The following is a 15756-nucleotide window of genomic DNA, read 5'->3' as shown; positions in this document are numbered from 1 at the left end:
ATGGCTGCGTCACTTTATGTGTAATTACATTTTTCCTATACGGGGTTATATACATCATATGAATTATACCGAGACGAAACACGATACCCGGTGCATTCAGTGCAGGTAAATATTTACTCCGCTACTTTATAGCTCGTCAAGTCACTAAGGTAACGAGTGAGCTCGGTAATTACAATATATCATTTTGCCGCATATATGTGGTATCAATTAATTAAAAAATATATCATGTTTAACAAAAGCGAAAAATCAAGTAATAATGAAAAATAATTATAATGCAGAGCTATGACATTATAAACATACGCAGAGTTGGGTATTGAATATACATATATATATATTTTTTTTTTTTTGACATAAATTTTAACCCAAATAATATTACTCTTACCGCTATCCATCGCACTATGCAGCTGCAATAGACTGAGATTTATCACTCAACTGTGATAACAGCGCAAGGATCGATCAAATTTAATCTTGATATCTGTTTCAGATACCTATAGAAATGTGAGAATGAAAGAATAAAAACGTCAGCTCGTCAACGCGGATGTCACGATCTGTCATAGACGATTTTGCTTTGTTTCTATGAATACGGAGGGATCATCGCCTCTGGATTAGCGAATTTTGTTTTTTATTTTCAAACACACCGCCAGATCTGTTTCGGCTAGCTGCGTGTGAAACGTCGGCGAGATTGAAAAGCGAGACGCGTCATCGCCTCGATAGGTCTTTAAAGAACACCTGTTTTGGCGCCGGATATCAGATTAGATCTTTGTTACTGTCATGTGTACAGTGCTACGTCCAGAATCGCCGATAAAAATAAAACTCGAATGAGCTACACACGTTTGTATAATTGTATTTCTGCAACGATCTAACGTATAGCTATACGGTAACTTGTGTTTATCCAAGTTCCGAATTGAGTCTCATACTTATTGTTAAGGAAAATAGTCGACTTATTATTGTAGAGAAAAAGATACCGTACAAAAAAAAAAAATACAAAAATAGAAAAACACATAGGCGAAGCTCCAGGATTAACTCAAAATACAGGCTTCGTTCGAACGATTTTTGCATGTATAAAACTGTATTACAGTGCTATAATAAACCTTGTTTTCCGTAGGCTAAATATCTAAGTATACATAGGTATAAGGTACATACGAACACACATTTTTACAACTAAAAATTAATTGTTTCGAGTATTATTAATAAAATTGCAGGTACGCAGATTGCTTTTGTTTCCGTTACGTTTCGTTTTACTTTTTCCAACGTCCCGACTGTGGTGAATTTTTTTTTTTTTCCGTCAATACTGTGCACTATATGTTATGACTCTGCCAAATTTTGCAAATTTCGGGACGCAGAAGCAGGGAAAAATCGCTGAGATCATGTTCAAAGAAATCATCTAGGAAATTTTCTGTTTCCCTGCGACAGCCTCTGCAATTTCTAAAATAAGTATTTTATATAAAACTTAACAAATTTCCACATTTCCAGACGTAGGATTGCCGTATTTTGAAGCTGTAAACGTGAGCTTCGTCACGCACCTCATTTCGGACGCAAATTCATGTATATATACAGTATATATACAGATTTCCAAAAGAAAAGGAATTTCTACCAGGTACTCCTTATACTACGGTTAACTTTGTCAATCGATTTGCATTTTATAAATATTGACTTGAGATCGCTGCTTCCCGAATACAAGGTAGGCAAGAAACGGCCAATGCTCGGTAAGAAATATCGAAAGTCTCATCTGTGCGTTAAAAAATCCTCGAAATATCGGCGACCACCATAAAGACGTTTGCAATAGGTTTTTGTGCACCCAGGTTTGAAAGCCAAGCAAGAATTTGCTGTAAGACGACATTGATGAAGTATCTGAAACGTAAAAAAAAAAATAACATTATTTACCTCGCTACAATCCTATAAATATAAAATAAACACAAGTGTAACATAGTTCAAATGACGCAATATTCAAGGTTTCCGTATAACTCGATCAACTGCCGACAATTTCCTCAGCAGCGTAAGAGCGTAAAAGAAAAAAATGAGTAGAAAACTTTTTGAGGCAACTGGACTCACCCACTTCAAGGGAATGATTGTTGTTAGAAGTGGCGGACATAGCGAGCCGATAAGTAATGGCGGTAAAAGCGTCGGGATCAATCTGCGGGCTTATCGACCAAACTCCCTCAAGAAGAATTTGTCGCATTTTCTCAAACTCTGGTCTCTTCGCTGCGAGACAGGGCAGAAATACTTCGTCGAGAATCCGAGCGCAGAGAGCCTTCGTCTCTTCTACCGATCCCGTGCAGATATTGAACCTTTAATAAGAGGGAAAATCGATTATTTGTTAAATATTTTTGATAGATATATCTTATTGAAATTGAAGTAGTATAGTATACTGATATTATTACATGTTTTCGTCTGTTCTTAATTTCACGTTTATTTCTATTTTGCACGATATTATAATCTCATTGCTGTGGCTCCATTTACTTCGTTTGCGAGTAGAAATCAACGAACAACTTATATCTAACTTGTTTTCTAAATAGAAACAAAAAAATTAACGTATATCTAACTTGTCTTCTAAGCTTAAACTGCTTATATACGTATATAAATTTTTTTCTTAAACCTTCCCGTGGATACGGATTGGATAATTGAACTGAATTGAATACCTCTCCTCTATCCCCAGCATGCTTCCAATGACTCGCCAGAGGTGGATAAGCCCCTCGAGGTCTTTCCGAGACACCGCGACGCCGAGTTCGTCGCCACATAGGATAGTGAATCCGATGAACCCGAACTGAGTCACGGCCATATCAAACTGGGAAATCCGATTTATACCCGCTTCGGATGCTCGCTTGGAAGCAACGCAGTGTTTCCTCCTTACGTTTTTCAAGGAGGCGAAGAACCTGCCGACGAATAAGAAAAAACTCAAATTACGATCGTCATAAATTACGTACGGGTAGGGGTAAAAAGAACTAGAATCGTCGATTGATAGAAGGAACTTTGGCGAAAATCTGATTCATAAAAATTTTAAATTAGAAAAGTCTAACTATAGAAAATTGTAAAAATAGCAAGGCAAAGTACAGATTGACAGAATATAAAAAGGTTAAAACATAGAACGGCAAAATCGAGAATCTGTATACGATTCTATGTTCTGACCTTTTTATTCTTTTACTTCTTCACACTTCGACTTTCAATTTTTTTAAATTGTACAAATTAAGTTTGCGCTTCGTTAAAAATTCGATATTGTGGTCCTGAAATTGTTTGATCTTTCTACATTTTTACCCCACCCCCGGTAGAAAGGGAGCAGAGGATCTCGACCCTTTGGCAAAAGGCAGTGAACTCGGTGTTACGGGGTATTGGATTCTTCGTTTTGCGTCTGGAATTCTGTCGCTGTGGCTACAGCCCGTGGCTATATTTAGAAGCAGCTCAAAAATTCGTGGAATTGAAAATGGAAGAAATCCGATGATACGGATAGAGTTACGAAGCAGTTGGGAATAAGCCGGGCGGCCAGTCGTGAGGCTGCAGCATTCACGTATGTGTCCTGATTACTTGCGAGTCTGACCTTATTTGGACGGGTTAAACCCACCGCAGCCTCTCCTGCTCGATTATCCGTGATGTCGTTATACTGGAAACTTCATCTCGATCTACGCGGATCAAGCATTAATGTATGCAAGTATTTGTACGTATTCTTTTCTCAAACGATTACGAAACTCGGAAATTCGTAAACCATGTTTCAAAAACGCAGGACGTCAAAATCGTTTGTACATGAGAAATCGAAAAAAAATTCAGGTAAAATATACGTTGAAATATTTTGAAGAAAATTTCTCTTTACTTATCAAGTATTCATCGCACTTCTTCCGACAAAATTACAAAACAAAATTCAAATAATGTTTCGGGGGAAAAATAAACGCGCCCAATTTAAACTGGATTCAGCACAATGAATATGGGTAATAGTGCGGGATTCGTTTACAGATGGCGCTAGTTTACGGGGCAATCACTGTGAATCCCCAACTACCGTACGCCTGCAAGTATGCAAACAGCATTGCCAATAACGTTCTCGTCTCACGGAGGCTCAGGTATTTTTAATTTCAGGATCCTCCCACACCATGAACCCAGAAAAACTGAATTATAGAACAATGAATATAAGACTGAAAGTGTTTTAGAAATCTGAACATTGAAAATCTCTTCTGCACTTACTCCTTTTGCTTTTCCGGTTCCCGTTCGTACCATATGAAAGTGTGAAGAATCGTTGAAACATATCGACGAAAGGCTGTGCACGGTGTTCCGCTCTGTTTCGTGAATATGAGAATATCGAGGATGGACGGTACGGCTAGAAGCGATAGAAGACCGGCAAGTTTTGCGACCATCATCGTGAACACGTTGTTGTAAAAGACAGTCTGGCCCACCCGGAATTTATCCGCATCGTAGTAGGCGGGTAGATCCATTTCCGGTAATTCAGAGTCGGCCATTGTCTTTGATCCGACTTCAACCAGCAACCGGAAACGCTCCTCGACTACCTTTTCTGCAATATTGTGTTTAGATGTCAATATTAAAAAAAATTTCATGAAAATGAACATCTGCGGACTCGGTAACTTGGAAGAAAAATAAAAACCAAAATTAGGAACTGGTTTTCGCTCGGTGTTTCGAAATTTCAACAAGTTTCGATACCAAACGAGTTCTTAACGATATTAACCGATAAAACTGGATTCTTCCCAAATGAAAGAAAAACAGTTGACCCTGTGTCTGAATGGGAGTCTGAAATGTTATAACCGAAAAAAGAGAAGAATATAGTTATAATCGGCTAAACATCGATTCTTGAAATGTGGAAAGAACAGAGATTTTACGACATTTTTTGCGTGACAAAAATATTCGCGTACGGTTTGAATGTGAATTTTTGTTACCTTCACAGGTGAAGGAGCATATTAACATACACAGAGAGCAAAAGTCATGTGTCAACAGCGTTCTGTTTCCAAATAAATCAATTTGACATTCACGGAGTCGCGTCGAGTCCGCGAACGTGGGTTATGCCGATTGTATAATGCGCCGATCCGTGCGATTTCCTTGGAGAACGTAGCACAATTTTGACTAATTTGTATTCAGAGTTTGTAAAAGACGGTACATCTGTACCGATTGCTAGCGGCATGTTGAATCGTACGTACATAGTTTCTATGATGTGCTCAACGATCGATCTTATCCGATCGCTGACATCTGTTTAAATATGCAAATCAGCCGGATCCGATCGATTCATTGATCAACACAGGTGTAGACATGTATAGTGACGATGGGTGACACAAATTTCGCGAACCGCCATTCGTGGATTAATTTCAAATGATCGAGTTTCAATGATTCTTAATCGAAGAGTAACGGAAGTATAACACAGTTAAAACGAGTATCGGTGAAAAAATTCTTTATCCTCAGGCATATCTTCAGTTACGTTCTGAATGGTCGCATAAATAATTACAGTTGGTTTTTAATACCAAGTAGAAACAATTGAACCTATAAGGGTTTTTACTCAAGAGAGAGAAAAGGCACATACAACAGGCGTTGGACATGTGAGCCAAGGTCTGTTGTAAATGATTGGCAAGTTACGGAATGCACTTCTACAGAAACGCGTATGTAACGTGTAAACGTGTAACAACACAAATTGGCGGTAACATGCAATGTACACGTATCAAGGTATCCGGCGTGCTAATCACTTCCAAGTTCGAATCACAGCACATCGAAAATCTAACCGAATTATACGAATTCAAGAAGTCTCGATTTCGAATTTAATAACTTCCCGTTAAATAATTTATGTAACGTTTATATACAATTCGGTCTAAGAATCGGTCGTAGACGTAAAAGAATTTTGTCGCAAAATAGAAATTTCTCATCTCAACTGCGTTTCCATCCATTTTTCACGTGTTCATAATATTTGTCCGCGCTTAAAGTGAAAGAGTGTCAATCGTCGGAGATCGAGGATCAAGCTTCACGCTTCTTGCACAATTCTTACGAAATACTCCAATCGCCGACATTCTTCGCCTAGCCGTATAACACAATATTGTTGCTTGTAATTCTCGCGTGTTTTTAGTGAAAACTTGTATACCAATGCACGAGTTTTTCTCTGATGTTCGAATGATTTTTGTCAAATCTGGAAAACGAGGATTCAACCAGATGAACTCGGACAACGACGGAAATTTCGTATAAAATAATGTACTGTGAGAGAATTTTTAGTTCCGGTTACCGCTCGGTCCTTAACTTTTTTCATTTATTACCACAATCGAAAAATATAGTTCTAGGTAGAAAATGAAAATTAGTTTTCTAGCCGTTACCGGAAAGTCTGGTATCCGTTACTATTCTTTCTCATTACGATCACTGTTGCTAGATTTTCTTGCAACTGTTGCGAAAATTTAACGCTCGTGCAACGATAAATTGACGTTAAAGCCTTGTTTGACTAAAAAAGTAGATTAAACCTCAGAAACTGATTTTGCGTCGCAATTACCAAAAAAGGATCGACGATAGCGTAAAATGGTTAAGCGTACCTCGTTTTTCGTAATACCAACGATATTCAGACAGATTTTTTAACGATACCTGTTTTACTCAATTTTTCTAATTACTACAGAAATGACGCAATGAGCGTTTATAGATTTTCAGGCTATCATCGACGCTGTGATCGAACGAATGAGAGTTCGATGGCTACACCGACTGCCGACAAATATGCTATACATACACTGACCGAGCGCGTTACACATCGACTACACCGACTGACCTGTATTCTCGGGGTCCTGTTTCTCCCTGAACATGGCGATGTTGGCGTTCTAAAGCTTCCTCTTCTTTGAAACTTCTGCCGAGCCCAAAATTGCGAAAGGTTTTAAAACCATCTGAAGACTGCCTCAGAATCAGTCTTCCACGATCGTTAATACCGTTTTCAATATCGAATGTAGAGACGATCTTATTGGACGCGGATAGACGGACGACCGAATCACCGAAAACTACGCCGAAACGTTGAATGAAATGCCGGATCACGCGAATGTCCGCGTTTTCGACGTGACAACGGTCAGTTTAAGTTGAACGAGAGAGCTGCTTCTGGTGCTGTTGAGGCTGCCCATCGACTTCACACAACGGTAACCCCGACTAGGTACCGTCTCTCTAAGCCCATATGACCCCTCTCCATTTAAAATTAAACGAAAGGTGTTTTCCCGTCGGCGGGGGTCTCAATTTGTTGGCCGGCTTTTGAGCGAATAAAGCATCGCTCTTACCGAGGATGAGAACAAGGAAGAATTTCTTTTCCCGGTGATAAAAGAACGTCGGAAGATTAGCAAAGTTTCCGGATTTATTTTTTTATTTTCTTGTCTATCATACTCGGTTTTGTCATCAGTCATAATCAATAGCGGATTTTCTACGGTGTTGTCGGAAGCTGGAGAGAGCGAGCGGATCTAAAGACGCAATGACGGAGATTTAAATGCGAATTTTAGTTGCGATCGAAGTTCGAGATGGAAAAATGAAAAATCAAAGGCTAACGAGCGATTTGCGAAAGGGAAAGTATAGAGTGTCGTCCTCTAATGATATTACAATAATATCGTCGTGCGCATCGCCACGTTTGCTCCGATTGCGTTGTTGTATAAGTTCCTGTCAAAAGGAGGGGGAAATTTAACGTACGGTTGAAGCGTTGGAAATACGAGTGAAAGTTCTTCGTCACACATATACAAATGCTTACACACTTTCGTAGATCTAGACACGAGCGTAATATGGATGAATGTTCCGGGCGAAGAGCATAGGTATATAATAAAAAATGTAAATTTAGTAGATCCGCAAAGTTGATCGTTTCGTTTGTCTCGGTGTGTATAAATCGTCAGGAATTTTGACACAATATAAAATAGCAAAAAAAAAAGGCCAAAAATTTTGATGTGAAACAGAGATTATCAATTTATTTTTCATACTTTAGAATCATCAATTTTACACGAGAAATTGTTGAAACGATTCTCACATGAGGATTCTCGACGGTTCGAATAACTTTGAAAATTTTTATTTTTTTATTAAAAAGAAACAAAAAAAAAAAAAAAAGTTCTAGTATTTGAATAGTAGTAGTAATAATAATAATAAGAAAAAAAAATATCCTGTTCGAATACGCACGAAATTCGATAAACTCTGGTATAAAAAAGCCTATATGTGTTGGCGTGCACGATTTATAAAAGTGTTTAGTGTGTATTTTTATCTATGCTGTACAAGCGACAATGACAATAAGAGATAGAATTATGCAAAACGCATAATTGTATGAATATTTATGTAACACTGAGTTACAGAATGGCAAATTAACATATATTCACCGCACGCATGCCGAATATTTTCTTATTACGTATGATTGTAATTACTGTGACAGATCGATTATGTTTACATATTTACACGTATGAGTGCGAAAATAAGTTAGGATGAGTCAATTTAATACGTACGTGATACATTTTCTCGAGAAAAAAAATTCGTGTATTATAGAACAACAACAACAACAACAACAATAATAATAATAATAATAATAATAATGGATGATTAAAAGTAATAATGAGATTATTACCAGCGTAATGATATCGAATAACGTCAATACTGCTAATACATTATGTCTAGACTTATATTATCTAATAGTGATGATAATAACTTAGTATATAATTATTGTGAGCGGGGTGCAGCATGTTTGTTTTAAAAACGAATTATTTCTTAAAACTGTTCAAATAAAAAAAAAAAATAATAATAATAATAATAATATATACATACATATTTAATTGATCGATTAAACGTCGTTGAAATAATTTCTTTCCGATATAAAATTAGGATAAGAAATGATTTCTACTCAAATATATGTATATATACCAGAAAGGGGATGTTCTGTGTAAGAGCCTGTGACTTATGCATATGTGGACAAAGTAAACGAGTTTTCCAACGGATTTTCACAATATTACTAAACTACCATTATTATATGTATATAATTACAGAGTGAGATCTTAATATCGTGTGAGGCTCCCGATATAACTTATATATTATACATGATATTGAAGAAGCACCCGGTATGTTTCACGCATAAATTATTTGATCAACGAAAACTAAAAGATTGTATGCTGCGTAATAATAACAATAATAATAATAATGATAATAATAATAGTAATTAGTAGTAGTAGTTGACGAAGTTCGATTATTAGGACAATAATGATATAAATAAGTATAATTATACTATGCGAATGATCAATGTTGGTATGGACTATAATTGCAATTATTAAATATGAAGCGGTACAAAAGAAATAAAAAAAAAAAAGTCGAATAAAAATTATTTTCCGCTGAAATTAGATGGCAACTTTTGTAATATTTATTGTTGGTACGAGTCAAATTTGGTGTTTAATCGAAATTAATATTATAATTTCTTTTTGTTCCTTGTTTTTGTAAAAATTCAAACGCGCATATTTGTTACATGTGATATTCTTCTTTCGTTGTTGAAACATAGAAAGATCGAAAGACACACATCCATGCAAGTATTTAATTTGCGCCAATCTATGCCACGATGCTATGAAACTTTCTTCGCGGTTAAATTCAATTTCTTTTTTTATTATTCGATTTACTTTCAAGGATGTTGCTAATTCCGTGACTATAAACGTAGTTACTAATTTCTCGACTTATAATGGGTTTTAGATGATCGCGCACGCGAGAAAGAGTCGACGCTGGATAGTTCTTGCGATAATAGTAGTAGTAATAATAATAATAACAACAGGAACAGCAACAAGAATAATTTATTTCTCGTTGAGCGTGAGCAAATCAGAATCATACTTACACATCATAGGTATGCACGCGTATAAGGGGTATAATACATCATTCGACTTCAAAAACGATGAAATCTTCCGCATCAAATTTCAGATTAACGTAAAGCGTCATTTGGCATAAAGCACGATCATCAACGTTTTGAAGAGGGGTGGAGTACAGAACGGAGGCTAAATGAAATACTCATTGTAACAATTCATTCATTTAATTCGCGTCAAAACTTTGTCGTCTATTTTTTGTGTAATCGGTGCCATATGAAATTGGATTCTAGAATAATTTTTTTTTCCTCTGTTTATTCTGTCTTTCTTTTTCTGCTTATATATATATATATATAGTCTAGAGTTTGAATCTAACGCTGGTGATTATTGTTGTGAAATTTGACTATTTGACTATTTTTGAAACTAGAGTAGAGGGCATTAGCTAAGGATTCTAACGGTCTAAGGGTACGAAAAATGTGTTATAACAATTCTGGTATCTTAAGCAGGTATAACTGATCTTCTCTGAAAAAAAAACAAGAAAAAAAAACACAAATTCCAATTTGCTTTAGTTTTTTCATGTATCTTTTATACACGCATATACATCTATATTTATATGCGAACAAAAAATATTAAAAATACAAAAATCAATCGATATCTGATATCGCGATAATAACAAGAATAGGTATATTTAATTACACAACTGTACGGAATAACACGGTTTCATATTTCTACGTAAATAATAAATGGCAATGTTCCGATATTTCTTATTCTGATCATTATTGTTATTATTATTACCATCATTATCATTACTTTTATCATCCTACCATTCATTTTGGAGTGTTCTATAATATCATTGTTATGGGGTATGCCAGGGTATTCACTTGTTGAATGCTATCATGTCAGTGTCACCTACGCAGTTGTATAATAGCAGAAAAATTGGATGAATTCGCTACGTTCTGCAATTTTGGAAATATCAATACATATCGTTATTACACGCAAGTGTATAAGAAAGTCTCAGACATTGGTGCAGGCATTAAAGACGCCGTTACATAAAATAGTCGTTGAACCTATCAGAGGTCGAAAAAAAGAAAAATTAAAAATTTAAGAAGGAATTGAATTATATACACCACGTAATGGTGAAAAAGATAATTTCTTACAACTGAGAATCTTAATCAACTAGGTATATCAGACTTCGTCATATCTTCTTTTGTTAGCTCTTAGTTTTTTTTCTTCTTCGAAATTTAATATGCAATCACATTTTGGTGCATTACTATGTCGATTGAGAACAGAGTTAGATTCATTGGTTTTCACGGGTTTCCAATTTCCTCTTTAGGCCTCTTGTAATTCTCATCAATCATATTCGGTTTCTTCGCTTTTTCTGTTTTTCATTTTTTTTCTTTTTTTCATCGTTTTTGCATCTTACACTTAGCGTATATACTATAAGTCTTAAAAATCTCGCGTTTTCGGTTAGAACTATCATATTCGTAAAGTTCGTTATATCTACGTGTGGCGTATCTATTCCGATATATCGTAAGTATTGCTGATTTTACACGGAATCCGCTTTGGAGAAAGACACAGAAAATATTTCGTTAGGTAATTATATTTCTTTCCGTATTAGTTTCGTTTTTTTTTTTTTTTTTGCTCTTTCAAAGAAATTTTAAACCCTTGGTATCAATGTCCGCATAACTGTCTATTACCGTTTTTCACTATTTCCTTTTTGTTCAATTACACATTCCAGTATTCAAATTTGGAAAAAGTGATAATAAAAACTTGCATCCATTCTTGATCAACAGATGTGAAACCTGAAAAATGATCAGGATTTGAAGATATCAGGTTGTTTTTTTTTTATCAGCTGTCTGTTTGTGCAGTTTAAAAACGAACACAATATGAAAAAATCGTCAATGATATGACCAATAATCGAGTTTCACATCACAGACAAAAGTGATATTATCAAGGAAACATTACCAAAGATCTCTGGTAATATTTTTACATAATTAAAACGTGATCTTAAATTGGTGACATTCGAAATGCGTAAAAATTCGCACATACAGCCGTTCTAATAGAGTGAAATAAACGAAAACAAAAGCGGATTATGATTGAAGTAATAACGGGCACTAATGTTAAAATTTATCTAGCCTGATCTTAAAAATAAACTTTATAATATAATATATTTTATTTACACACACACTCGCACGCAAGCATACGTAAGACAGACCACTTCTTACCTGGCCTTCCGTACATCTTCAAACATCTTAAACTTGTCTTTCTTCTAACCAGGCTATCACGAGTTAACAGTATTGCTGTTCTCAGTCGTCGTATCTTTGCAGTCTTGAATTGATATCCGAGCCATTTCTCTCACCACGTCCTCATCATTATGCTGGCTAGTTTCCCCCTTTCTCAGTATCACGTAACCGTGATATACGTCGTCGGTACCCTTGTTGTTAGATTTACAGTTTATAACTTTCGTATGATTATTCACCTTGTCTTTATGATTATCGTCATTTGATGACGTACTTGGATTTATTTTGAATACGTTTTTTATTAAGTTATTAACCGTTTGCGACCGCTTGGGTCGTTGCTGTTGTTGTTGTTCCTTATGCTGTTTGTGCTGCGAAAATCCATTCCTGCTATTTCCATTGTCGACAGGTTTCTTTTCCGCAGTTTCAGACGGAGCTTGATTGACCAGCTCGTCTCCTTTCTCTTTATTGCTATCGTCTATCCTCTCACTTTCTAAATCGTATATCTGTTGTCCCTCGAGTTTAGTTAATCTTATGGCGTTCTTGACTACCTTCTGATCTTTCGAGCTACTCTTGCCAGAATCGCTGTTGTTAACCTTGGATGAATTTCTTTTCAAAACTAATATCTGCGTCTTTACTGGCTTGGTGTTCAAGTTCTGATTCACAGTACCGTCCTCAGTACCTTCGAGCGGCAGGTCGGTCTCAAGGACGGTTATATCGTCTGAAGAGTTGAGAATCCACTGCCTCAGGTCTTTTTTAGTAGCGATAGCCTGCTGTTTTGCTGTCTTCTGCGCACTCAGAGTTTCCTCCGCGACCGATACTTTCAAATCCTTAGCCTTGTTCTTCTTGGCGTCGAGTTCTTCGTCCAGATCGGTAACTTGAACACTTTGATCATCGCAATCTTTGACGTTGTTCTTCTCTGCCGTCACCACTAGCTTTATCTTTTCAGGCGAGACTTGACCAGCATTTTGTTTTTCTGTTCCCGCCTGGTCGCCGCGCTGAGCCCTAACCCTGAACGCTTTGCTAGGACTTTTTTCCACGCTGTTTTTAGGCTGACGAACGATAGTAGAGTTTGCAGTTTGATTCGAGTGGGTAGGCGAGCTCGATTGTCTCTTATTCGCGTTGCTCTTCTGTGTCACGCCCATGTGCGGTCTACCCAGCCTCAAAACGTTCATCTGCGAAGTCGTCTGCAAGTTGAAAGGCGGAGGCTGCTCAAACTGTATATGAGGAACGTGCATCGCCGGCGGCTGTTGCATATCGCTGTGGGTCTCTCGAACAGCGTGCATGACGTTCTCGATCTGCCTTTGGCCAACCATTTGCTGTTGGAGCGCGATGTACTGCTGATAATAACCAGGGATATTCGGATTCACGTTCGAACCAACAACGTTTGGCCCAGGATAGCTCGGGCTGACGCTAGGATGCATGTTAGAGTTTATGTACTGGGGAACCAGCTGCCTTGGGAGCTGTTGAAATTGATATTGGGGCATCGGATATGCTGGGCAATTCTGCTGTCCTTGATTTTGCTGTCTCACCCCGCCGCGATCTCCGTAGTTGTACTGATCCTGCGGCGAGATCTGCACCCCAACGTTTCCGTGATACTGTTGCGGCACTACGTGACCTGGCTGATAAACCTGCTGGTCATTTACCGATTGGTATGAGTAATCCTGACTCATCTCAAACTGCGGGTACTGCGGCGCTGGTGGTTGTACATCTATCCATGTTTCCTGCTGTGTCTCCTGCTCCTTGTCTCGCTTCACTTGCACCGCCATCCACACTTCCTTCAGCTCGCCTGTTATGTCACGGTCTTTTAGGACTGTGTAGCATCGCGTGAACACCACTCCCTCGTTCATCGCCTCTACAAAATCTAGCAAGAGATCAATCAATGCCGAACGCTCCTGAAAGTAAACAAATAGAGAAGTTATGATACTTCAGTCGTGAAGAATGCGGTTTTCGTTACATTGACTCATATTATCTTCATCTTCTTCGTTACATCACACTTCCGGAAATCAGTGATCTACCAGCATTGATTTTCAAGCTGAAAACACCACGTCGTTGTCTTTCTTTTACCTGTGGATCTTGAGCATTTTTTCCATTGAGTCGAAGTATCTCCGGATTAGCCATAACAGCGAAAACAGAACATTGTGGCTTTTCAGTTCTCGGCGGTAAGACCCTCATACCTCCCCAAAGAGGGACAGGTTCCGAGGGACGATGCGGCATGGCGATTTTACCCCACGACAGTACGTTTACGTAACACGGATCCCACGATCCCTGCAAATGTTTGAAGGTGAATAAAAAACCGTGGCATGTTAAAAACGAGGGGTGATAGAAGGAAACTGGCGGTCCGATAAAAGAAACTGATCCTTTTACCTGTATATAGTCCTGTATGCACATGTGAGGCTGCGGCGGATTCTTAAAAAGCCTAGCTCCATTGCGACGTGATTTTGCCGCCGAGCCACCCTCTCCTTGCTGCACCATCATTTCTGCAGCTGAAGGATTCGATTTTGGAAAAAGAGGTCGTGAGTAAACTTTGTTTCCCAAACGCAAGATTGTGACGGTGAAATAATTTCTGGTGAAAATTTACACAGTGACTGAAATTAGTATGTATGTAAAGAAAAATAATAAACAAAAAGTAGAAGCCTGTTTCCTATTGAAAACTAAAATATTTTACGAGTGATCAGAATCGGTGAAACGAAAACAGCAATTGGGGGTGAAAAATTGTACAATTATAATAATAAAACGGTACTTGCCTTATGCATTAAACGTTCATGAGATAAGAAGTGCTTCGGGTTAACGCGACGTCGTCGTTGTCGTCGCGTCGTCGTTAGAAGGGTTACAGAAATAGGAATATTTTTACAACCTCTTCCTTCCCAGCGGTTCAAAGCGACTCGATCTTTCGGTCTGATCTGCTTCTAGCGATTTTGTCCGTAGCGTGAACATAACCTCGAATTAATCGGAGGGTTGGACGCTCCCCAACGTCTCGACGATTCCGTGCATTGTATATTCGGGGTGCGGACAGGCCGATTTACGGATACTGAAATAGATTCGACGGTATCGTAGACGAGAGGATTGGGACACAAGTCTCCGCGAGCTCTGCGTCGAGCAGGGACAACGGAAGGAATAGGGAGAGAGGGAGGAAGGGAGGGGGAATTAAACTGTCAAACTTTCATCCTGTCCGCGAGTCGAAATCGAGGACAGACAAAAACTCACCCCGCTTATAGGATGCGGTATATGTACGTATAATACATATAACGCAGGTGAATTAAAAGTCTGGCTGCGCTCGATTCGGACAAACGAACCGCATTAGAATTTAGTAGTTTTTATTCCTACCTCGCGGACTCGGACGGAGAAATTTTTTTACTAATTCTTTTGTTTATATTGTCTTTCACGAGGATGCGCAGCGCAGCTCCTCGGCGGCGTTATTCACAATCTATCTGCTCCGATGATCTTCACCTACGTTCTACTTCGGAACAGAGAAAACTCTCGACTGCTCTCGGCTGCAGGCTGCAGGGAAGACGCATCGTTTTGGAAGACGCTGCGTCTCCAATATGGCCGAACACTAGCCGACTTTACGATTTCAGCGCCTCCTGCCTTTCTTTTTATTTCAATCTCGACCGAGTGTTCACGGTAACGATTCGGTCGGCACGCTGCTCTTCTTATCGACGTTATCGGTAACGCAGATCGCGCGCTCAGGACGTACCGAAAGGAGTTTTCCTCAACCGGTAAGACTAAATCGGTTTTCGAATGGTCATGAAATCAGCGATCGAATACGATGAACATTAAATTTTTCAAAAAGT

At 38.1% G+C, this 15756-nt stretch overlaps 2 protein-coding genes and 1 long non-coding RNA gene across 9 annotated transcripts; 1 reads left to right on the top strand and 2 right to left on the bottom strand.

Annotated features, from left to right (window-relative positions):
- The first annotated feature begins 12 nt into the window (after positions 1–12).
- On the top strand, positions 13–998 carry LOC124219188 (uncharacterized). Its single transcript, XR_006883339.1, has 2 exons — positions 13–105; positions 485–998. It is a non-coding gene; the product is annotated as an uncharacterized lncRNA (long non-coding RNA).
- Positions 999–1211: 213 nt separating this feature from the next.
- LOC124219185 (uncharacterized) lies at positions 1212–7087 on the bottom strand. 2 transcript variants are annotated; one of them, XM_046626435.2, is made up of 5 exons: positions 6719–7083; positions 4168–4492; positions 2640–2873; positions 2053–2288; positions 1212–1851 (listed from the first exon to the last, which is right to left on the bottom strand). In XM_046626435.2, the coding sequence occupies exons 1-5, from the start codon at positions 6750–6752 to the stop codon at positions 1625–1627; spliced, it is 1056 nt and encodes a 351-aa protein (XP_046482391.1). In that variant the 5' UTR covers positions 6753–7083; the 3' UTR covers positions 1212–1624. The 2 variants fall into 2 exon arrangements, with proteins under 2 accessions (XP_046482391.1, XP_046482392.1); XM_046626436.2 differs by lacking the exon at positions 2640–2873 and having other exon boundaries at positions 6719–7087.
- Positions 7088–11343: 4256 nt separating this feature from the next.
- On the bottom strand, positions 11344–15502 carry LOC124219178 (transcription factor SPT20 homolog). Of its 6 annotated transcripts, none has more exons than XR_006883333.2 (5): positions 14710–15279; positions 14330–14448; positions 14030–14230; positions 11951–13857; positions 11344–11527 (listed from the first exon to the last, which is right to left on the bottom strand). XR_006883333.2 is itself a non-coding variant. In XM_046626417.2 (5 exons), exons 3-5 carry the CDS (start codon positions 14438–14440, stop codon positions 12007–12009), a joined length of 2163 nt encoding a protein of 720 aa, XP_046482373.1. In that variant the 5' UTR covers positions 14441–14448; positions 14710–15052; positions 15290–15502; the 3' UTR covers positions 11344–12006. The 6 variants fall into 6 exon arrangements, 5 of the variants coding, with proteins under 5 accessions (XP_046482373.1, XP_046482374.1, XP_046482372.1 ...); XM_046626417.2 differs by adding an exon at positions 15290–15502 and having other exon boundaries at positions 11344–13857; positions 14710–15052; XM_046626418.2 differs by adding an exon at positions 15290–15502 and having other exon boundaries at positions 11344–13857; positions 14710–14993.
- Positions 15503–15756: the final 254 nt, after the last annotated feature.

Source organism: Neodiprion pinetum, chromosome 5 (assembly GCF_021155775.2).
Source record: "Neodiprion pinetum isolate iyNeoPine1 chromosome 5, iyNeoPine1.2, whole genome shotgun sequence".
NCBI classification, from domain to species: Eukaryota; Metazoa; Arthropoda; class Insecta; order Hymenoptera; family Diprionidae; genus Neodiprion; species Neodiprion pinetum.
This window is presented reverse-complemented; position numbering and strand designations above follow the sequence as displayed.

Coding starts and splice junctions, on each gene's coding strand:
- LOC124219185 (XM_046626435.2), bottom strand. CDS start 6,752: ATGTTCAGGGAGAAACAGGACCCCGAGAATACAG. Junction 4,493..6,718: donor ACAGGACCCCGAGAATACAG/GTCAGTCGGTGT, acceptor ACAATATTGCAG/AAAAGGTAGTCGAGGAGCGT. Junction 2,874..4,167: donor GAACCGGAAAAGCAAAAGGA/GTAAGTGCAGAA, acceptor ATTCGTCGGCAG/GTTCTTCGCCTCCTTGAAAA.
- LOC124219178 (XM_046626417.2), bottom strand. CDS start 14,440: ATGATGGTGCAGCAAGGAGAGGGTGGCTCGGCGGCAAAATCACGTCGC. Junction 14,231..14,329: donor GCATACAGGACTATATACAG/GTAAAAGGATCA, acceptor AAACATTTGCAG/GGATCGTGGGATCCGTGTTA. Junction 13,858..14,029: donor AAAATGCTCAAGATCCACAG/GTAAAAGAAAGA, acceptor GTTTACTTTCAG/GAGCGTTCGGCATTGATTGA.